Below are 24,500 nucleotides of genomic sequence, written 5' to 3'. Positions count from 1 at the left end.
AAGACATTAAAGCATGATAATTAGGAGTATAATTACACTGTAAGATAAGACAAGTCATGCGTTTAATACAACACATCGTGGCTGCTGGTAATGCTGGTTTTTATTTGCCTATATTTAACTAGTATTATCTCCCCTCCTCTCTTTCTTTGTTTTGAATCATTATTCCAACAAAATGCATTTGGCATAAATGGTTTATTTTGAAACTAATAAGGACTGTATGTTCTATGTTTAATGCAGATTGGCTTAACACTATTGTTGGACTGCAAAAGTAGCTTACTGCACATCTTAAAATGTTATTTGACAGCTAACTTCAGCACAGAGAATAGCTGGTATGTAAATGGAACAAAATGCGCACATACAAATAAACATGTAGTGTATCGTTTGAGAGCCAAACGAGGAAGAGGTGAGATGCTGGCTTTGTCCGGTTGTAACACCTCACGATGGCCACTAGATGTCAACAAAGTCCACAGTTGGCACCCAAACAGCTTCTGGTCCAAGGAACCACTCCGGAGTCCTGCTCATCTCTGGATCACCCGGAGTTTTCAGATGTTTTTGTTCCATTTGGTATTTGATTTTGGGTTTTGAAACACTTCTGAACACTATGATTATTGGCTGTAGCAGCAGCAGCAGTAATAGTCGTAGTATGTATGTTATAGTCTACTGTGGTATGGTGGTGTTGATGTGTTGTGGGGTTTACATCTCAATATAGAAATTTAAGTTGCACACAAAAGATATGACTTGTTATTATCTCCTATAAAATAATAAAAAAATTAATACAATTAAATATAAAAAAAATATATATAACAGAAATTATAAATGGTCTAGGCTGCGAAATGAGAAGATATTTCCACATAAATCCAATTGTAACAACATCCAAACACAGATTTATTGAAATATAGATCTAATAGACATAATCACAGCTCTGTGGAATCAAATCATTTTTTAAAGAAACACGGTCGACAAAGAAAACGTTTTTTTTTTTGCTTCTCTCTTTGCTCCTCAGATTAGATGTTTACTCGACGAAAGAATGAAAACAAGACCATTTTTTTTTTTTTTTCATTCAACTCTTTCGACGCCATTCATTGGCGCTCGTCTCGTGTCAATCAAATGTGGGCGGGGTCATCTGACAAACGATACTTCCAGTAAGTCCTCACATGCTGTACAACACCGAGAGTCAACAGGCTGCTCGGGGCGCAGACGGATCCTCATCACTACGGCCGGACAACAACACACCGTGGACACTCACACAACTTTCTTTTTCCCCCCAAACAGGAAAAAGCCTTTTTAGAAAAATACTTTTTTTTATTATTATTGACACACTGTTTTTACCGGCTTGGGATGTGACTTTCAGTGTAGACTTTGCGCCCAGGCGGAGCACTACTTTCCCGGACATATTCATCTCGTATCCGCGGCAGAAGTTGGTACTTTTTGAGGGGCGACAGGTTCGTCACACTTACATGACATTGTAACACTTGGCTCCGTCACCTCTCGACCATGGCGGAAGCGGCCCAGCAGCCACACCTGGTGGACATCGACCCGGATTTCGAGCCCCTGTCGCGGCCCCGGTCGTGCACTTGGCCTTTGCCCCGGCCGGAGTTCATCAACCCGGGCGACTCCAACACGTCGTCGCCCGTGCCGTCCGTGAAGCAGGAGCCCGCCGGCAACGACTTCATCAACAACCTCAGCCTGCTGGAGGAGACCGAGGACTTCCCGGAGCAGAAGCCCGGCATCCTGTGCACCGATTTCCAGTGTCAGGAGAACTGCGTCCACCAGCAACCTCCGCAGCAGCAGCAGCAACATCAGCAGCATCACCAACAGCAGCAACAGCAGCAGCAGCAACACGGCAACCCGCAGCTCCCGCATCAACAGCAGCAGGTGTCCCTGCTCTCCTCCCCGGTCGGCTCGTCGTCGTCCTCGGCGGCTGCAGCCGCGGCTGCCCAGAGGAAGAGCAGCTCCTCCCGGCGAAACGCATGGGGGAATATGTCATATGCAGACCTCATAACCAAAGCTATCGAGAGTTCTCCCGAGAACCGACTAACTCTGTCTCAGATTTACGACTGGATGGTGAAGAATGTGCCTTATTTCAAGGACAAAGGCGACAGCAACAGCTCCGCAGGCTGGAAGGTACGTTTGTTTGTTTCCCCCCCTGTTTTCCCCGGGAGCTCCCATGTGCCTAAGTGTGTGTGGTGGGAGTTTACAGCCTGCATGGCCATGAAGCAGCTGTTTGTGCCACTTCTAGTGTAGTACAACGTTTTCCACTGGGTTGTTTTGGCAGTGGTACTTAACTCTGGCTCCACAGGGACTTAGTTGTACTTCATGTATCTATGTTTATGTGTGACTGTAATATCCCTTCTAGGATGTCTGATGAACTTATAATAGTCCCTTTTTATTGTGACTAGACTACAGTCTGCGGTTGTTAATTGTTTATCTCCATCATCTATTGTTGTCACGGTTACATCCCATTCAGGAACGGACTACGAAGAGTTCACATTAGCCCTAAACCACATCATTGTCGTCCATCCAGTTCATGACAATTCAGTAAACTGGGCAATTGCTCCCATGACGTTGGACAGTCATCTGGCTTCTCCCTGCAGTAGGTGATTTATAGGAGTCTGCTGACTCAACAGGGGTTTTTTTTGTTTCTCTTTTCCTTATTCCTTCCCTCCAATGTGCTTTTTTTAAAAACGCTGCAAGTTCTCACATATGTTTGAACCAGCTGTTTTTATTTTTTTGTTTTGAAGGAAACAGTTTTTCCACATTAGAGCTCGGGCCTTGAATGAAGCTATGTTTGGACGTCTATGTAGTAAGGAGATACAAGGAGCATTCATGTGTCCTGGAGAGTGTCCAAAACATTACACAAGACGGGACTTAAAATGTCTGATGTGGTGTGGCAGGCCCTCCCACTGAACACTAGTGAAGGGTGTAAACCTCCCTTTAGAGACGCATAGTTTCAGTGGTGTCTGACAATGAATTGATGACAGTCTACTCTCCCAGCAGGAAATCATATTGAGGCCGTAGTCACACATTGAGAGATTTATTATGGCTTCCCTCTGAATAGGCTGTCTGGGTTGACAATGAAATGTAAAGCAGTTGTGGAGGTTTTTTTTCCCTCCCCCTGTCAGAGCTGGCTCCCATATTTGAGTCATGTGCTGAGTGATGACACATTCATGTCAGGAACGGACGCCTGCATTTCTTTTTTTCCTTTTTTATTTTACTGAATCGCATAGAAAGATAAAAAAAAAAAAAGAAATAATTCCGTCACAACTTTCATATTTAGCTTTTTTTAACTACTTTTTAAAAAAAAAGTAAACAAATGCTCAAAATGGAGTTTTCTGCAACTCCCAGCTCCATATTTGACTGCGATGTTTACCAAAGGCACAAAACTCATGTTGAGCTGTCAGACGTGGTCCTGTCTGTCAGAATACATGGGAGTGGAAAAACCCCTTTGGTGTGGTGAAATACACGAGTAAACAAAACAGGCACCGGCCAGGTGATAATGTCCATGTAAGGTTGTCCTTTAAGGAAAATAAACCAATGTATTCATCATATACAGCGCATGGGCAATATAAAAGGATCAGCGTTTGTGTATGTGTGACATCAATACAGTGAATAACACTCAGCCCAAATAGTAATTGTTAATTAATGAAACAAATTAAGAGGGATGTATTAATGTGGATATACATCTATGAAGAACAGGGGATATTATCTTTCAGCTGGTGGATGATAATGGGGATCTGGCGAGGGGACACCTCAATACACACAGTGTTAGTCACATAGTGTCTGAGCACATCAGGGGGAACTATAAGGACTGGTGTTGACCTTAAAAAACAATGTAATGTTTTACTTTAAAATTACGTAGTAACCGTTTTTTGAGGAGAAAGGAGTGTGAGTGTGAGCGGTATGGCCTCACTGACCACGAGACACAGCTGTGGTCAACACTTACTCACTAATACTAACTGGTTACAGTCTAATTAGGACGTTACAGCATGGTGTAGTGCCCTGCATGTGACTCCAGCGTCATCACGTTCAATAGTTGACCATTTTCCATTCTGCAATGCAACGGAGTCGCAGTGATGAAGACTGAACTTTCTCTTCATTAAAGTCAACAGAAGGTTCTGCGAGTAGTTCGGTCAATATAGCAGTTTATTGTGGGATTGGCAGCTCGGAGAGTGGTGCTTAGCCACCGCCTGGGCTCGCTGCTTATCCTGCCATGTTGGGGGTGTAGACTGAGTAATACTGTGGGAAAGCAGAGTGCCATTCACTGCTGGGAGGGGAGTTATTCATGGAGCTCCCCTCGGTCCGACACAGGGGGGCCATCACACATTGTCCCTTCGGAGCGAGCTTACTTATGAGCCGGGGCCAGAGAGGAGCTGAGGAAAGATGACATTGTGAGATGTTAATTTTGTGGCCAGCCATGCGTTTTGTTTTGTTTTTGTGTTGTTTCTTCTTCAATAGACGTTTGATGTAAAAAAAAACATATATATACATATTTTTAGACCGTGTGGTTCATTAATCAGTACTGCTTCATTCCTTCCATTTGATTTGTGTGTATATGGAGGACAGGAAACATGGAAATATGTAAATTGTGTGTCAGAGCTCATTCAAAAGTCACCTTTGCAAAATGACTCCATGTAGTCAAATAAAAACGCACAAATCAACAAACAACATGGTGTTTTCCACTCCGTGAACCTATAAGACCGAATAAAACGACCAGAATGAGAGCTATATATGTTCTGTGGTTTGTGGGAAACGTTGTGCGGCTGGACGTTAAATCACCAGTGAAGTTTAATCGCGGCGGTTACTTTTGTGCTCTAAGATGGTGATCGTGGTGACGGAACACAACGCTTCGTTTCTAGGCACCAGTGACTGGTTGGACACCCTCAAACATCGGTTGTAATTCACTCGATGTCCATTTGGAGTTAATCAGGGATCATTTCTCAATGTGACTGATCTCTCTGAACAGATGGGGCTCTCGTGGAGGGAACGGGCTGCGGCACACGGAGCTTTCATTAATGTATGATTAAGGCTGTCTGCTCTGTAACCGTTTGAGGCCGAGCTAGTTTCCCAGCGCCGCCGATGCTCCGTAAGTCGGCCGTGTCTGAACTGAGTCACGACAGCCTCCGTCTGCAAGAGTGTGAATTTTGAGGACAGTTGTGTCAGGTGGGACCAGATTGGAGGCGCTCTCCAAGTGGACTGGACACTGGCCCTGGCACGGGACGCCGTCCAACAGGAAGAAGAACAGATGGCACGAATTATGCATCACCAAACCTCTCTGCAGAGCTGGTTATTTATTTTTAATATGTCCCGTTCACGTCCTTCTTGATTTCGCACCATAAAATGTTATTAATGTATGAAGTTCAAGTGTTTCAGGCTGCACCACACACACACACACATATACAGTACACACACACATCCTTGCATAACTGCCAAAAATCAGTTCTTTACCATACGTACGTCACCAGAGGATAAATATTTGGTTTCAGCCGGCGGCGCTGAACGGCTCAGGTGCTCCTTGATGTCAGTATTGAGATCAATTCGGTCATAGGTTTTCTCTGTACGCGCCGCTCTCTTGACCTGAAATTCCTCAACCTACGCTGGTAAACACTCCCATGGATCTCAAAACAAACTGTGCCGGAGCAGACAAACACGCAGGTCCGAGCACATTGTACGGCGAGTGACACCGGGGTCATTACCATGGAAATGCACCCGGTGACTTCAATCCCTCCTGAGTCTTACAGTAAACACTGTAGGTATCACCGAGAGGGGAAGCTCAGATAGGTGGTATAGTAGGTCGTGTGTGTGTGATATTTAGAATGCAAGTGTGTTGATATGATAACGCTATATCTTCCATTAATCGTGAAACAGATCCCTTAGATTAGATCATGTCCTTAGCGTGACATTTTACAGTGTAAAAATCAACTTTGCAGTGCGCCCTGGTGACGTAATGGTGATTACAAAACAAGTCTTCTGTACTAGAATTTCTTGTAACTTATTGGCCAACACATACATCAGTAACATCTTTACCTGCAATAAATAATATTGGCTGACTTATTAATCGGTCTAGCTCTGATCCTGACTGCGTTACTTGTATTAGGACTGTATTTTTTAGTCACAAATTGTAAATTGTTTGATATTTCAGTCTTCCTACCCCTGTTATTAGCTTTGATTTGAGGGGGTTTAACTGTCCTGGCAGTGCATGCAGGCGTGTATGTAGTCGCTGCGCTTTGGGTCTAAAATGTTTTCCCATACGGCTTAAAGAAATACAGAAGCTAAGAATGAACTAATCCTGAGCACAAAGCTGGTTGTACTTTATCAGCGAACACAAACTGAGAGTTCCTCTGGGTGTGACTGTGCATTGGTATAGGACAGGGAGCTGGGTAGAACAGCAGTCCTCCTGTTTGGTTCGACACACACACCTCTCACCCCCCCTGAGGCTGGCGAGGAGTCCAACCCTGGCATTGCCCCAAGACATGAGGGGCAGCTGTGTTTCTCAGGCAAAGAGCTGGAGGAGCTCTCCTCACCCTCCTCCCCATTTCCTGCCTGCGCCGCCTGCCTCTCCATTCCTGCTTTTCTGCCTCTGCACAAAGCAGGGCACACTTAGTGTTGTGAAGGTTAACTACCCCCCCCAACCTCAAATCCTTAACGCCTTCAGAGGAACATTAAGAGAGGAAGAAAGAGAGGGAACAGCAGAGACCCAGAATGCTCTAAGTTCAGACTAGGTGACACTTGTTAGGAGTTGCATAACAAGACATTTACTGGAATCAGGGAGCCGCAGGCCAAAGTCTGGTGCCACTGGTTAGTCAGCGGAACTGTGAGGCACTGTGTTAGAGATATGTGGGATGTTAGTCTCCTGTGTGTGTGTGTGTGTGTGTGTGTGTGTGTGTGTGTGTGTGTGTGTGTGTGCATAACCTGGGCCTCATAATTAAAGCCCTGCTGCTGGTACAGACACGATGGCAGACAGACAGACAGGCCGACACAGGGAATATTCCTTTTATATATTTTTACAGTGGCGTGATATTCTGACTTTCCTTCTATCCCCAGCTGATTTTAATCAAGTATCTCCTTACAGTTGCCCTCTTTTCCCCTCTTTGCCTTCCGTTACACTTAGTGCCCTGTTAGTTGACACATCACGGGTGTTAAAAAGCATCCCTGAGTATTGATGAACACACATTGTCGGTCTCCATTCATGTGTTTAACTGACAGTTTCAGCACAAGTAGATCCCCTTCTCCAAGTGTTTTTGGTTCCACGTGACGGAGATGAGTAAGACATGTTGTTATGCTCAAAGTGATGTAACTGTGGCCTTCCACACTGATTTGATTGAGCAACAATGCAAAACTTCCTTCATCCCCGCTCTACGTTTGTTTACCTGTCGATCCCAGCGTTGGTCCTCTCTGTTGTTGACTCTCTCATTTCCTCTACCAAGAGGATATTAAGGACTTAGACTTCAACCATAGAAAGATTTCTGCCACAGAAAAAAAAAAAGAAGTGAGACAGCAGGTCAGTGTTTGTTAATGCACGTTCTGGAGAGATGAAGTCGCATGGCTTCAACCTCAAACGAGCGTTGACGGTTGATCCCATGTGCCGGTGCTGTGTGGGTCGTTGTTTTGTAGTGAACCTTTAGCAGCGTGGTCCAGAGTGCCACGGGGGGCATCCATCGGTCAACAACACCCTGTCAGGACCCTGTGGGCCTGAGTTGAAGAGGCTTTACAAGTTCAGATTCAGTAGGCTCATTGTGATGCTTGCCAGACTGTTTTGCAAACACATTTTTTTTTTTTTTTTTTTCCCACTCAAGTGTCTCCCAAATCATTGTGGAACCGAACCGTGCAAATAAGTTTGATCTAAAGTGGCAATAATTGAGATTCTGTCGCTCCATTGAACAAAAGCACCACATCTGCAGGGGGTCCAATGCTTTTTGATGTTCCAGATGGTCTACCAAACAGACAAGGGTTTCCCTGCATCAAGAGCTTCCTGGCTGCACCGATCTCAGCCAGCAACCAGACATTTCTGACAGCGGAGACAAAAACTGATTTCTTCATACATTTTATGAACATAAGAAATGTGTGATGAGTTTCTGTGCCACTGTTTGGTTTCTTTATCCAGCTGTTGAATTTGAATCCTTTTTAAATCTCTTGATTGATTCATTTGGATAATTTCAAGTTTTTTTAAATTACTTACTTTTATTTATCCCTGGCATTATTATTTGAATATTATACTGTATTTTGCTTTGCAAAATACATAAATACAGAGCTCAGTGAATGCAGGTATAATAGCAAACTATATTTTAAGGGATCTTTGCGACCCCAGTTAGCGACACAGCTGTTGCTACAGCTGCTAACTTCACACTATCTCACTGGAAAGGACCCAGGAAAATCCCAGTAAAGTGCCCCATTCATTCAGTGAATTCAAACAAACCATGTCAACTGTGTTTCCACCAGGCTCAGACACTGGAATCACACAATCCTGCAGCACTCCTGCCAATGTTTTGTATTGTCAGTTCTCTTTCTGGCTGTGGACCAGGGGACAGCTCATTCAGTGTGTGTGGAGTCCACTTTCTGCACGGACAGAGTGGAAGTGATATCCACAAAGACACCAGCAGAGACTAGAGGACAGAGGAAAGGTGTCCATGCAGGCTGCTTTACTCTGGAGTAAGAAAAAAAAAAGAAAGAGTTGACATCCAGCGACGGGTTCAGGTAAGCAGTGATTTAGGATGAGTCAGTTGTTTTGTTTTTCTCAGTGCGGGTTTGGTAGTAGCAGGCCGACAGCACGTGATCCTCTGTTTTGGCAGAGGGTTTGCCGAGGCATGGCAGTTTGTTTCACAGATTATGCTGTTGCTGTCTGCCGCCACAACTTGTCATCGGCCCCGAATATTTGGAGGGATCTCCTGCGAGGTTAACGGGAAGACCTCCGCATTGTTTTACAGTGTGAAGAGGAACTGTGGATTTTGAATAATTTCACCATTCAAATGAGAAGTGAAAGCCCTGACTCTTCTTTACGTCCGAAAAACGTGGTGTCCTTTAAATGACTCACAGCTTACGTGTGTGTGTGTGTGTGTGTGTGTGTGTGTGTGTGTGTGTGTGTGTGTGTGTGTGTGTATACCGGCTGCAGACACACGGGGAGTGAGTAGAGCAACACTTTTATAGGACCGCTCACTGCAGAGGGCCCCCAACCGCAGGCTTACCCAGACCCACATTGTTGAGCAATTCCCGCCCTAAAGCGATTATGCGCGGTGCCTGTAAGGCTGGCCGGGCATTATCACACAATCACACATGCATTCAGGCATGTGTGATTGTGTTCACATACACAGGAGCTCGGTGGCTGGTTGGCATGGGGAGACATTTAAATGCACACTTTAACAGAAGTCCAACAGGTTCCCTGCTTCTGTTCTCTCACACGCGTTTGTTTCGAGGTCAGTGTGTGAAGTGAGTGTTCACTTTCAGTTTGCATTGGTGTTGCGACGTTGTGGTGCGATCGCCTGTGTTTTATAGCGAGGCTCTTGGCTGACGACGTCGTCTTTATGAAAGAAACAAGTCCGGAGGGAGAGGAGCAGCGGTGGGTTTCACCTGACATCACTAGCACAATTCTCATTATTTTAAAGACACTCTCATTTTGATATATTTTTAAAATTCATCTTGATAAGTATTCCACCAAAAGTTGAGAAATATTAGGAACATTTTTCTTTGTTTATAGTTCTATGATCACGGTAAAATGATTATTTAATCATTAATTAATGTTGCACATGGTGAATGTAATCAAGAAGTACCATTAATATTGTTACCATTATGTGTTTAGTATATTAATCCCGTGTCCATTCATAATGTAGTTCTCTGCACTGATTACACTCGTGATCTCTTCCTCTGCCTCTTAAGAGATGCACATTTCAACCCATGGCTGACAGGAAGTGGGTGCTTTGAAGGCACTGCAAGGTATGCAGTATCAAGATAGTGATGTCATGAGTAGAGGAAGCAACACTAAGCGTGACGCTAGATTCTCTGGCTTCTTCCTCTTCCCGCGTTTCCTTCATTTTTATCCATTCTTCCGCTTATCTCCACTTAGAGTCCTTATCGTTCCTTTAATTCACGGTGTTCCCAGTGAGATATTGTGGTTCACACTTGACATAATCAACTCAATAAGACTTTATGGACATTGGTGAGATGGAGCCAAAGTAAATGCTGGAGTGAGGGTTTGGTTTGCTCACATACGGCTCCTGTCCTGAGCTGCACCGGTGCCAGCTTGATAATGGTCCCTGTGGTCTGGAATGCCAAGTCCAGGTCACGTTGCCCTGGGTTAATGTCACAGTACTGTCCCTCCCTGTTTTTATATTCATTCACTGAGATCTGAATGTTGGGCAGTGGAAGTCATACATCTCAGTCTACACACCTACTGTGATCCTGGACTTCTTTCAACCGGCAAAATGAACACGTGGCGTACTGCAGCTGATCTCACGAGACGGTCAATTAGCATTGCAACACACATTTACCATATATTGAATGGTGCTGAACGCCAAATAACAAGGATGCATGGTGCAAATTAAAACAAGCAACTACACAAACGGAGAAATGTGTTCATGTTAAACACTGTGTTGTGCATTTCAAGAACAAATGAAGATGACCTGTTAAGATAACTATCACAAATGGAACAAAGCACTTGCATTCGTGCTGTTTTTGTCTCACTGTTATTTCCTTTCCATAATGAGTCCAGTACTTTGTGATAAAAGAGCTATAATGGCTCCACTGCATCTCATAGATTTATTTTTTTCCCCCCCCTAAAAACAGTTATTTGTGGCAGAGCATGAGTCATGCTAATTTTACAGGTAAGTGCATTACAGCCTAACGGACAGACGTACGTGTACTTGGACAGATTTATAGCATGGAGTTAAAAGCAACAGGAAGACAGCCAAGTCTGTTTTTTAAAGAAATATGTTTCTTGAAAAACAACATCATGGTTATGTGTGACTGCAGACGGAGGCCGTCATATTAGTATCCGTCTCTCATTTGATCACAATAATGACCATATGTGCTTTTTCAAGTGCTAACTTGTTAAAGTGAGGTCTTTGGTGACATTTTTGGTGCTCAGCAAATCATTCAGTGTAGGTGGTCATTTTTCTTCTATTTTACTTTTATTATTATTACAAACATTGTTGATATGCAGCCTTTTTTTTTTAAATGAAGACAGTTTAAGAATTATTTTTGTCCGTGATTTACAGATAAAAACAACCCAGAAAAAAAGTACACCGACGAGAAATCCTCTCAACTCTGTAACCGAACGGAGATTTATTGTTGGAAATCAACATGCAGCCATAGGAACAGCTCGGGGTATCCCCGTGTTTGCTAGGTTGAACTGGGATAACAGGCCACCACACATGCACCCAGCAGTGGTCCACACACTGCATCTTTATCCAGGCAGAGCAGGCAGCGGCCCCGCCCAGCCACTCTGCTGATCAGAGGCAAAAAATATCCCCACTCCACAGACACAGCTCTGTGCATTTACAGACTCACATTGTGTCGCACATAGAAACACATGCACATATTTCAGCATGGTAAGCTCGGCCAGCACAACCCCGTCCCTGTCTGTACACACGAGCTGTGTGCTGCTTAATTCTGAGTCAGGAAATCAGCGAGCACAAGGGACAGCTCAGGATGCAAACACCGCTGCCGCCGCTGGGACATTATCCTAAAAGTTATCAGCATGTGGATAGTCTGAAAATACAAAATGTAAGGCGAATAATTAAATCGGTTACTCACCACACTGCCAACTTTTATGGACCTTGCAGGCACAACTCAACACGTCAAACAGCACAGCTTGGTCAGTGCTCCTCGGCGTCTGACACTAACATTTAGCGTGCGGATACGACTCACCCACCCACGGCCTCAAGAGTCTATAAATGAGAAGTGAACACAGATTGTGACTCATTCTTAAATATTCGACCAGTTCTTCACAAGCCACGCACGTCTTGAGGCGAACGCACCACGGCCACGTCCACTTTGCAGACAGGAAATGTGTACAATTTCAAACCATTGTCGTGCATCATCTTTGTCTTATTGGTATAACGTGCACAATAGCATCCAACGCTTACTGAGCTTATTGAGTAACAGTTTGTGAAGATAAGCAGTTATCACATGAATTAGGTATTATTTGTTTTGGAAGTGACTTCACAGCTGATTCCAACAATTCTCCTGCATCAGTCTTGAAGCTCTTAATTGCACCTTCTCAAACTTTTCTAATCGGCCTGATGAAATGAAAACGAGGTTTAAGGTTTATAAACAGCAAACATTCTGCCTTCTTTTCCTCTATCAACACCTTTTTATGACCGTTTGACTTGTTGACTATGAAGTTTTGAGTGTAAGATTGCTTTTCTCGCTTATTCAGCCAAGTTTTCGTTTGGAGCAACTTGTCCAAACGTCCGACCTTGGCTGAACCAGAGGAAGTGGCGGATGATTTATTATTCTCTCACGAGTTTTGTTTGGATCCCCTAATGAGGGGCAAATCACAAGTGGGGAACTATACCGTAAGAGTTTTATCCACCATTGTAATCCTGCTGGTAAAGCCTACCTGGACGAGGGCCCCCTCTTTCCTTTTTCCTCTTGTTTTGCCCAGTCAGGCCGCAGCGTTTTGATTAGGAAGTCGTGGCTCTTGAACCCACCGCTTGCTTCAGTCAGTCCCTTGCATTGCACCTACCGGGGCCTCATTCTGCAGCGTTGCATAGAAACCAGAGGCATCAGTGGGATCAGTATCAGGACTGGCCAGCTCTTCCTGTGCGGATACAATGCAGCAGGAAGTTCGCTAATAGTCCCTCCACTGAACCACACGTCTCACACTATCATACGGCGCTGAAAGATGCTTCTCACCTTGTGCATAAAACCACTCACACTACTACTTCTATGTATCACTTGTCTGCAGTGTCTGTGAGACCGATCCATCTTAAAGTTGACTAAGCATCATCCGCTCAGGCTTCCAAGTTCAAATCAGATTCCTTGCAGAGGATTGTGAAAAGGAGAACCTGCCAAGAGGCCGTCAACAAATGCATCTGCAGACAGATTTGCCTCTCCATGATTTGCTGCACTATGACGTTGTTAGCATCTCAAAGTGACCATTTTGAAGAATGACTTTCCTGGAAGTTATAGGCTGCTACTTAGGCTCATAGAACCCTAAATGAATTTAAGGAGCGCGACACTGAGCGCTCTGTGTCCGGGGCCCCCTCTCCCCCTCTCTCTTTGCAGAATTGAATAATTGGAAGTTGACGTCAGCGGGTGAGAAAGGAACCCTTTCTGCTGCAACATGAGATCAGCTGTGGCCAGCAGTGTATGTGCATGAAGTCCCAGCGGAGCACGTGAAAAGGACAAGGGAGGAATAGATGCCTAGGAAGGGGGTAAAATGGAGGGCGAAGGCAGAGACGATCTATTTCTGGTTCCAACTGTGTCCTAGGGTCAGTTTCCATTTTTAATCCGGGACTGTTTTTAAAAACAGAAATTGTGGCCAAGCAGACTTATTTTTATATCACTGCTAACAGTGACACATTTATGTGCTCCCGACCAGAAAAACCTGAGGTGCTATGCTGTGTTGCTTGCTGCTACGCAACATTAGGGACAACAATAATTTCCTTTTCTGGTTTAATATCCCAGGCTTTAGATTTCCTGCGCTTTGCTTTTTTATTTCCACTGCCTTTTATGATAATTGCCGTATTGACTTTAGTAAATAGGTCAGTGATTATCACTGCTCAGTTCAATAGTGGTGCCGATGATAACTTATCAAACTGCAAACACATGAAGTCATCGCATTCTATTCAGATTGCTTTGTGAATGTGGATGTGTGAAGGTGTATTGCTTTATTTTCTCTGTGTGTCTGTGAAGCTATAGTTGGTTACAGCAAAGACTGAATATCCTCAGCAATTCAAGAAATTTGATCTGGTCTTTATTGACTATTGATGTCCAATAAATAAGAAACCCTCCCGCCGTCAACAACCAGGCAAAAATCCCCCCAAAAATCCAATTATATTTGATTTAGGACTGTTTGAGGTAATTTGGTTTAGAAAGGAACAGCTTTCCAAAAACAATTTGAAGTTTCGTTAACTCATAATATCTTCAGGCCAGTAGAAATAACCTCTAAATGTGGCTCCAGGTGTGATCACTCTCAGCAGCCTCAAGCCAGTTCACCACAATGCGGCGTCTAGTGAACCTGATTTTATAATCTATTGGAATCCGTTGTAAATGGCCTCTAGGTCACAGAATATGAAGTGTCCCTGACATGAAGGGGAAAACCTGCCCGAAAGTGTAACTTCTCATGACTTTGTGATTCCAGTGAGTGGTAGTTCCCCGTCGCCCCACAATCTCACCTGAAGTTGTTATGCAGGCAGACCTGCTGAGCTGGAGTTTGGCTAATAACAGGTCTGTCTTGACCACATTGCTCCAACTCAGCCAGACTCAGCACAACGCTCCAGACATGACCGAGCTACAGCTTTAGGGATACTTACTGTACTTTGGCGATTAGAAAGGCTACATACGCCGCAGACATGACACAGAAAATAGCTAGCTGCAGTGCAAAAGCACAGTTAAGTGTGAAACACGGGGGAACGAAAGGTGAAACAGCCTGTTGAGGACAGCACCGTTTCTCTAATGAGTTCAGTGGAAATAGTGCAGGGAAACCACATGTTTTTTTCGCTTTCACCAGCTCCATATCTCCGCTACATGTGTGTGAAACTTCTCAGAGAACTTGCTGTCGTGTGAGTCGATATCTGCTGCACGCTTTCAGTAAGTGAGGAGGGCGCGTTGCTGCAGAGGCTTTATAGCTGCAGCTGTACGGGCTCTGCAGCTGAGGTTTCACTTGTGGCCTCACTTGTTTCAAAGCCGCCCCGGCATGTAGGAGGTGTAGCGCTCGTATGGGGATTTTTTTTTTTTTTCATGAGACGAGTTGACATTTGAGCAGCTCTGACAGCGTCATCGCCTCGGTCAGTGTGTGCCATCATATGCTGGCACTCTGTCTTCCGGTCTGCGGGAGTAGGAGAGGACATAGGAGGAGGAGAAGTGAAGGAAGGAGAACGGGGGAAGATGGGGGTGAGATGAAAGGATGCAGGATGAGGGAGAGGTAGGAGTTGGAAGGAGGTGACAGGAGACAAGGAAAGACAAGAGACGAGGGAAGGAAACAAGATGACGAAAGGAGAGCAGAGGACAAAGAAGGAGAAGCGAGGAGGCAAGGCAAGAAGGAGAGGAGAATAAAAGAGGGAAATGAGACAAGGGATAAAGGGAAGGAGAGGAGGAGAGGGTGCCGAACACTGTGGCCTTTCAGTAGTGTTTAAAACACACGCTCTGTCACACACAACCTCTCTTTCTCCATTTCTTAAATAGCCTACACTCAAAACACATTCTCTGCTCTCTCACGCACACACACGCACACACACACACACACACACACACACACACCACCCAGGCATTCATACTGCAGCCACTTGTTGAGTCATGACATATCCCGTCATGTCATTAAGTTTCGGCAGTCACACGACATTCAGTTTCAGCAGTCACACGACATTACTTCCATCTAATACGTGTAGTGTGACATCAGGGCTTAGTGCCTGTTGCTAAACATAAACTCTCCGGGTTAGGGGAGGGGACCGAAGCTAAATTTGCGGTGTCAATTTGGCTCACGACCCTGTGGCTTCGCATTCCATGGCTTTTTTTTTTTTTTACTTTTTTCGCCTCACGACCGCCGCGCTTCCTGTGAGGCAGGAAGTCAGCTCTGTTTCCTGTCATAGTCCTCTTTCATGTGGTCACTTCCTCGTGTTTTGCCAGTGCCGCTCTGTTCTGTTGACACAGAGAACAGAGGTGGTGCTACTCACGGTGGACTTGGGTAGAACAGAGAAAAGTGTTTTTATTATCTCTGGCTACATGAACTCAGAGATACAGTGCTGCCAAAACATGTATTATCATTGCATTCCTGAGTGCAACAAAAAGTTTTTTTTCTTTCATATTACCAAGCAGTAATTGCAATATCATGTGTTTATATGATTTGCAGGCGACTCAGTCTTTAGTTCAAAACTTTCTCTATCATTTTTTCAAAAACACTGCGTTTGAGCTGGGACGGTCCTATTGTTATCCAGCTCCAGCGACAGTAATCAGTTCAGTTCTGTGAAATCGCTGGTTTTGTAACCTTGCTGAGGAATGTTGATTGTGATGGCTGCCTGGCTGGGAATCCTGCCTCTACTGTTTCCTAAGAGATACTAACAAGTTGGCTCAGATTACGATTGAACTTTGCAAACAGTGATTAGGTGGAATGTTAAGATTCCTGCGCAGCGCGGCCAGAGACGAATCTTCGCCGGATCCAAAAGAAACAGACTTTTATTTGTAATAAAAAAAACAAACAATCGATTAAAAGAAGTACATTAACAAATGTGGAAAGTGATGAGTCATATTTTCATTCATACGTGCATGGCCGTGTGGTTGCGTGTTTCTCACACTGGGTGTGCTGTGTGTGTGTGCGTGTGTTCATCCCAAATCGCGTGTGTTTTCAAACCACAATATCGCTGGCTTCAGCAGAGAGAACAACAAAATCAAAACCATACTGCGCTGCTGTTTGTCACACTGCCATCGCACTCTCTCACACACACACAAACACACACACTGGGAGACGAGGCTTTTTCATTGGCCCAACCAGACACCCTCAGCCACATCCCCACACAGCCATCCGAGTCCTGCCGAGTTCTGGTGTTCACCATCAGAGCGTTTTTTTTTTGACTGGTCACTTGTACTCTCTCTTGCATCAACACTTTAAAACTAGTTTTAAAATGTACTCCATCATCACAACACCCAGCGTTTTGACTCTTGAAGTCAGAAATATGAACCAGAGCTTCCAAAGTGGACACTTTAGCTGTGAGTTCCTCCTTCCTGTCATCAGGATGATATAGGGCTGTAACAGGACGTCCCGGCGTCTGCTCTCACATTGTAGTCATTCCTCGTTGCAGCACAGCTGAAATTACCAGCACTCTTTGCGGTCATGGGAAAGAGAGGCTCATGATCAGCCTTTACTCCTCACATTTTTCATAGCTATACGCAGGGGAGGGGGGGGGAGAAATGCATTTGCTGGGCTAATCGGGAAAGGGTTGTCATGTCCCTCAGATCATGCAAACTAGCCTGAGACTATTGGCTGAGGGGCCAGGTCATTTGATCCAGAGTTTCATTCATTTGTGAAGGGCCAGTGTTCATGCAGGCCCCCATGTGCCCTTAGTGCCCGAGGTCCTCCAGTCAGGAGAGGGAAGAGGTGGGGAGAAGAAGGGGATATATTCAAGGAAAAAGAAAGGCAGATTAGTCAATAGATGTATCGGTTGATTGTCTGAAAATTAGTAAACAACAATTTTTGTTGATTGATTAAAGAGGGACTCATGGAGGTTAGCCTACATATCAAGAGGAGTCCTACTCAAACAGTTCTTCCCAAATGTTGAGAAAACGATGATGTCACAGCGATGCCATTGGGGTTATCTCAGCTGGGGCTCGAGACTCTCCAACTGGAAGCTTCCGTGACAAACTGGGGTTGTACTTTTTGAAATATGTTGGCATTCAGCAGTCAGGGAGGGTCTAATAGAATATGGTATCATGTTGCATTGTGGGAAATGCAAAGAGCTTGGCCCATAGCCGTCAGGATATCGCAGCTGCTTCTCCTTTGATTTTGACCATTCTCCTTTTAGAAGTGTCTCTTGTGAGTCGACCAACTTTGTGAAAGTACAACAGGAAATGCTTGAAAGAGTGCCTCTTTAATCTGAAGTCATTAATTAAGCAAAAAATGCCAGATATTTGCTGTTTCTAGCTTGTGGGGGGGTTTTTTTGTGGCTGGTTGAAACGCTTTGAGCTATGGAAAACAGTGACACGCATTTTGAAAGTGAAAAATGAAATTGTGTCATACTGTAGGCTGGAGTGGGATAATATCTCAGAGTCAAGAATAGGCCGAGATGTGTAGATGAGGAGAAGCAGAGGTGAAGAGCAGAGCAAGAGGGCAGACTGTGAGCCAGATGTGAAGTAGTGACTCACAGCAGGAACAGGCTTGATGACGTTCGCCACTATGCATGCTAAGCTCTGCATGTGTGTGAGCACGGGGAGTTCTAGCCCTTTTTCCTTCCAAAACAACAAGCTTTACACATGCACAGTAATGTCTGGCTATTACTTCATGTGGTGGCCCCGGACACAAAATAAAAGCAGAGCCAGAGTGTGAATTATCGTCCGAGGCCTTGAATTTTCATTTAACGGTCGTTTCGTTGGCTGATTAAGAGTTTGAAAATCACAAGAGGCTGAAAAACAAAGTCTGAAGTGACAATAGTGATCCCAGTAAAGTAGGACAGAAGTGGTGTCCCACTATCAGTGACTTATTTAGCAGCCGTTTGCCCAATATTCTCTCTCTTGTTTGCAGTGTTTTAATTCTGCTTCACTAGCTTCCTGCACAGAAATTTGTTTTTCCACTGGGGGTGTCACCAAGCAACATTAGAGCACAGTATTAATGTGTCTGTAAGGGGGAGAGATTGGTCCGTTTCCTCCCTTTGATTCTGTGCTGGTTCAGACAAGACACGTAGTCAAGTGGAATGTGAGTGTTGGTATAATGGCGCTCCACAATGGGCTCCTCTGTTCTGTGAAGGAAATAAAGGCCCACGCGTACAGTATGTCTGCAGATAAGAGTTTCTGTCGTTAAATCCGTGTGCTGTTCAGGATGTATTGCTAATGGAGTAAACCCATTGACATCTATTGTGTTTGTGCATATGGGTTTCTTCGAAAATGCTCATGGCATTAGATTGTTCAGTGACCTTAAAAGCTCCCCTTTCTCCTCTGTAAGTCAGCTGTCAAGCCAGATGTTTTTGTTAAAAAGAGAACCACCTGTACGGATGGATTTTCACTCGTATGCTAAAGCAGGTCTGAGGTGTTTTTTTAAAAAGGGCAAACGCACATCTTTTGTCTTCTATCTGGTTTAGGCTGCTTCTCATCCAGCGTCTCTCGTTCTCCCTTTTCCTCCAGAACTCCATCCGACACAACCTGTCGCTGCACAGCCGCTTTATCCGCGTCCAGAACGAGGGGACGGGGAAGAGCTCGTGGTGGATGCTGAACCCAGAAGGCGGGAAGAGCGGCAAGTCGCCGCGACGCAGGGCAGCCTCCATGGACAACAACAGCAAGTTTACCAAGAGCAGAGGAAGAGCGGCTAAGAAGAAGGTTAATATATGAAGAATCCAGCTGATGCTTTTGTGCTCCGACATCACTGATATTTCATTTTTAAACCAAGATTTTATCTCAACTCTCTTCATTATCCATCTTTAAGTATAATCTCTAAGTTTTCTAAACAAATGAACAGATTTTTGATAGTTTTGATATGTATAATATTAATAATATTTTCAGAAATTATAATTAAGTGTCCAGAAAACAGCAAAATAATAAGAAAATACAGGAAAATACATGCAGATACTCTAGATACAGACACTGCCACACACTTGTAGTGATTCTATGAATTTGGTATCCACATTTCTCACCTATTTTCTTATTTTTTCTTAAAGTCGTCATGTCTATAAACATCCAACAATACTTCTGTATTATATTTCTTTGTAGCATTCAACTCTGCATTGTATTGCTAGTTGTTTCTGCCCAAAACAAATGTTAGCCTGACTGTCTCTTGCACATATAATAAGTCTATTGGTCCACTGAGCGTCTCCTTGTCTCCCCACAGCCGTCCCTGCAGGGCGGCCCTGACGGAGGCGCCGACAGCCCCGGCTCCTACTCAAAGTGGCCTGGCAGCCCCAACTCCCATAGCAACGACGACTTTGATGCGTGGAATAGCTTCAGGCCTCGGACCAGCTCAAACGCCAGCACGCTGAGCGGCCGCCTCTCGCCCTTCATGCCCGAGGATGACCTCGGGGAGGCAGAAGTGCATATGGGCTACCCAGGAGCCCCCGGTACCAAGATGACAGCCACATTGCCCAGTCTCACGGAGATGACGGGCTCCCTGGGACATAATTCTGAGAACGTCATGGAGAACCTTCTCGATAACCTGAACTTGCTCTCACCCAACAACTCTCAGGTTGGAGGCGGGGCGACGACCCCTGGCTCCTCCCAGTCCTCCCCCTCACCAATGATGCAGCCGAGCCCCGGGTACCCCCCTTACAGCTCCCCCAGCATGGCCCCGCAGCCACCGCAGGAGTATCGCAAGTGTGTGTACGGTCAAGCAGGAATGAACACCCTGTCGTCCATGTCGCTGCAGACACTGCCCGAGAGTAAGCCCAGCTTCGGGCCCAGTATGGGCCAGTACAGCTGCCCCGCGGGGCTTCTGAAGGAGCTGCTGACATCAGATACAGACCAGCACAGAGACCTGATGCCGTCAGTGGACACTGTGGTGTCTCAACCCAGCGGAGGCTGCATGCTGCCGCCATACAGCAGCAGCCAGCATGCAGCCAAACTCATGGGAGGAGGGAACGGTCACCCACACGTCCTCTCTCACAGTCATCCCCGCAATGTGCACAGCCAAGCCCCGGCCACGTCACCGGCTATGAATGGCCGCTTGCTCATGTCCCTGAGCCACAGCGGGGCCACCACACGTTTGCCTACATCCAAAAGCCCCATGCAGATGCCTTATGGCCTCTCCAGCCACCTCAGCGCGGGAGGCATGCCGGGTGGCTTTTGCCCTCTCAACACCAACGGATACGGCCGACCGGGCCTGCCCCAGTCCTTGCACCCGGAGAAGCTGCCCAGCGACCTGGACGACATGTCCATCGAGAAGTTTGAGTTTGACATGGAGACGGTCCTCCATGACACTCTGATGGACGGGGACTCCCTGGACTTCAATTTTGAGCCAATGGTGACCCAACAAGGTTTCACACACGGAGTGAAGACCACCACACACAGCTGGGTGTCAGGGTAGAAACTGTAGTGCTGTTGCTGTTTGGTAAAAGGCACAATCAGAACTAAAAAAAAAAAAAAAAGTATATTTTAGGATGTTAAATCCTAAACCCAACTTCACCTGCAGTCTCTGTACCATCAACATTTCAGAAACACTTTTCAGATGACCTCAGCAGACTGAGACTGGTTGAGATCAGCTGAGGGAAGCATCTCCATTCGAGCCCCTGAACTGGTGAAGATGAAATCTGAGCTATTTTGAAATATCAAATCATTTGTACAAACTAAGTGCCAAACATTTTTTGCCTTAACATAAGAGCCAAACTGAAACACACCTCTCTGGTTTACTCACCACGGTTGCAGAAACTATACAGTGGGCGTGTCTGCGATCTTTGCAGGTGACACTGTCCAATACATCTCATCATCAGCAGCAGCAGCAGCAGCAGCAGCACAATCTGTAGAAGTGCACAAACTCACACCATGATGTTTACTGTGTTTCCTCAATCAAACTTGTTGTACTACGTGTGTACTGTGTAGTGATAATCGCTTACCACTACGGGAAGAATCATGAAGGTAATCTGGCTCATGGGTTTGTGTACCGACACGTTGTAAAGCGAGAGACTTCTCAAGGGGTCCTCGGATGATGTTTGCATAATATTTCACTATTATTGCCTGAATGTACATGTCGTCATACAGTTGTAAAATCAGGCCGCTCAGTGTATTTTCTAAGACTGTAAATAGTGTTTACAGAGTGGAAGCAAAAGTCGAGGCAGCAGAAATTAACTGGATCCGATTCTTTTAAACACATGTGGAATGGACACATCTGTGCCTGAGATATTCTTCTCAGTCAAGCAGTAACAAGTAACACACTTTCTGATTTCTTGTACATACATAAAGGATGTATATTAAAATGATGTAGTTGTTGTTACTGGATTATATATTTGAGATCTAAATTATTTGTGGTTGATATAGATTTTATGCTGGTGCAAAACCTGCACTCAGACATCAGAACTGTTCTGAGTCATTCGTCACTCTGAACCTTAATACCACAGAGGCCTATTTATTGTGCCTAACAAAGTAGATATTGACTGCAGGCTTGAAGGGTTTTATATTGTAAATGTCTATGGTCCAGAAGATACTCAAATCCAGCAGTCTTGAAGAAAACTATTCTTAAATTTCAGTTCCCTGCTTTCACTCTTTTTTTTTTAGAAGTAACAGAAGAAACAGGTGACTGTAGATGTTTAGGGATTCCTGAACGCTTCACAGCTCTGTGAATGTTTAGAGGTCAATTCAGGTTGGTGGATAAAAATATATTCTCAGTGCTGCTGCTGTTTTCACATGGAGGCCGAGTCCAGGACCAGCCAGAGATTGTCATTAAAGACACTGTGAGTTTTTAACCAGCTTTTCCCCATGTTCAGTTTCAGAACATCTGAAACTTTGTCTCAGAAGGTTAGTGTGACTGAGTAAAATGAGTAAAGACTTTTTGTCCTAAAGAGCCGTCTGATGCTAACAGTAGGATGAGCTTTACTGCTTTTAATGGGACTCTGCCCCTCCTACCTCTACCCAGCTCCATGACAAATATTTGATAACGTAAAGTAACTTGTGACTTTGTTGCTCCAATCGTCTTATAACAAGTATATTTTAATTATTTTTGCCCCTGAAAAGCGCCACTAAGTGTTCAGTATTTTATCTAGCGTGTATATTTGCATTTTCTGACTTGCTTTTCCCACTTAGCGTTGTACTAACAATGCGCTTGTCAGTCTGTCGGTGACTTATTACACAAATAGTGTACAATCTTTGTGAAGATGGTGTCTGTAACAATGACTGCTTCTGCTCTGCTGAAAGACCAGGTGGTTTAGCGAAAAACATACTATTTTACATTCATGTTTATTGCATGATTTATCCAGAAACCACACATATGTGTCTGATCGTGTGTTGCCAAGGGCTCCTCCTCGTACGACTAATGAGGTCACCTCCAATCAGGTTGGAAAGCTCTTTAATGAGTTTGGGTGTTTGATTGGAATGAAAACTTGCGTACACCAGACCAGTGATGGCACACGATCTGACACGGCTGATGTGGGTTTTTATAAAAGGCCGGGGAGCGGGGAAGGTTTAAGAAGAGTAAAATGAATTCTTAACATTTCAAAAGGCCATTAAAGAAGCTGCTGTTTGGCTTTGGTGCCAGGTGTTGCCTTTTCTTAAACATGCCATAGTGTACTATTATAGCCAAATTTGCCTTTGAAGTCAAAGTGATATATTTAGCATTTTTATCATGTGATATGTTCAGAATGATATATATTTGTGCCGGTCACTCAAGTCAGGATAAAATGTAATGAATCCATGTAGTCAGTGTCACAGGATTCACTCTAAAAGTAAAAGAGCTGTACTAAGTAAATTATATCTCTACATTTTTAAATGATTGAATCTATGCATTGTGTTCTTTATTTTTGTGTTGCTATTTTCCTTTTCTTTGAACTTATGACAGAGATATTATATTGTAACATAGCGCTGTGAGATATTTTGGTGGTGTTGTTGTCAAAACTCTATGTTCCAGATAGTTATATGGGGAAAAATGAAGTTTATTTAGAAAATAGATGATGCAGTGATTAATATGCTAAGCTTTTGTAAACTGACATTGTTGTATTTCTTGTATTTAGCTACAGTTTTTAGAAAATAGCATCAAAAGCAAATTACTGAAAAAAAAAAAAACTTAAATATATATTGCATTTTTAAAATGGAAAACATAATATTTAGTCTGTCAGAGAAGTCCTGCAGATTCTGGACCAATTTTGTAATTTTATGAGTAGAAAGATATTGCACTTTTACTTAATTTTTATAACAAAGTGCTCCTCGCAACAAGAGGAAGAGTTCCCATTACATATTTTAAAGTATAAATCTGTTACATTGAACTTATATAGAGGAATAAATTGGAATTGTGCTGTGTGATTTGCAATCAATATGAATATGTAACTTGTTCAATATTAATGTATTAAGGCCTGAATAAATGTACTTCTGTGTTAGAAATGTGTCAGATTTGTCATTCAACGATAAAGGTTTTGCATGCAGAAGTTGATTTCAGAACATTGGCGTTTTGAATCGGTACAAACATGAATAAGAGACCAGGCTGCTCTGCAGACAAGGTGGATCTACCTGGTTTTCTCTAAGGACATGGTCTCAACTAAGATCTAAACTGGAAAGTGACTTTGCAGGGGATAATTGTCACATTTTTTATCTCAACTATAAGCCAACTCATAAGGTGTCCACATGTAGAAGACCTCCAGTACAAGAAATCCAGCAAAGTGAAGTAGTGTTGACATAGTTGGCTATTGTTAAAATAGAAAAAAATGAAGTCAGAGTAAAAGCCAATATAAATTGTCTGCTACCAAGCTGTAGTCGAAAAATGTAAGTATATGCAGAGGAAGCGCTTTTGTGTCCAACTGCACAGTAGGCATCGTCACAGGAGGGTAAAGGATCACAGAACAGGAGATTTAAGCCATGTGCAGAGGCTTGTTTTATAAAAGACAGATAATTCTGTACTTGTGTGCTGCATTCCCAGTTCTGGCGTCTCATTTCTTCCCTACAATGATTCCTCCTGGCTTTTCCTTACAGCCACATTCCGCCCCATGCACCCCCTACCACTGAACCCATTCACCCCA

General features: G+C 44.2%; 1 protein-coding gene across 1 annotated transcript; it reads left to right on the top strand.

Annotated features, from left to right (window-relative positions):
* Positions 1-1,096: 1,096 nt before the first annotated feature.
* foxo1a (forkhead box O1 a) lies at positions 1,097-23,735 on the top strand. The gene is made up of 3 exons (XM_084020226.1): positions 1,097-2,124; positions 18,982-19,173; positions 19,682-23,735. Exons 1-3 carry the CDS (start codon positions 1,495-1,497, stop codon positions 20,867-20,869), a joined length of 2,010 nt encoding a protein of 669 aa, XP_083876352.1. The 5' UTR covers positions 1,097-1,494; the 3' UTR covers positions 20,870-23,735.
* Positions 23,736-24,500: the final 765 nt, after the last annotated feature.

The sequence above is a fragment of the Eutrigla gurnardus genome (genome assembly GCF_963514095.1).
Source record: "Eutrigla gurnardus genome assembly, chromosome: 10".
Taxonomy (NCBI): Eukaryota; Metazoa; Chordata; class Actinopteri; order Perciformes; family Triglidae; genus Eutrigla; species Eutrigla gurnardus.
The sequence above is the reverse complement of the archived record's forward strand: the minus strand, read 5'-3'. Positions and strand labels throughout refer to the sequence as shown.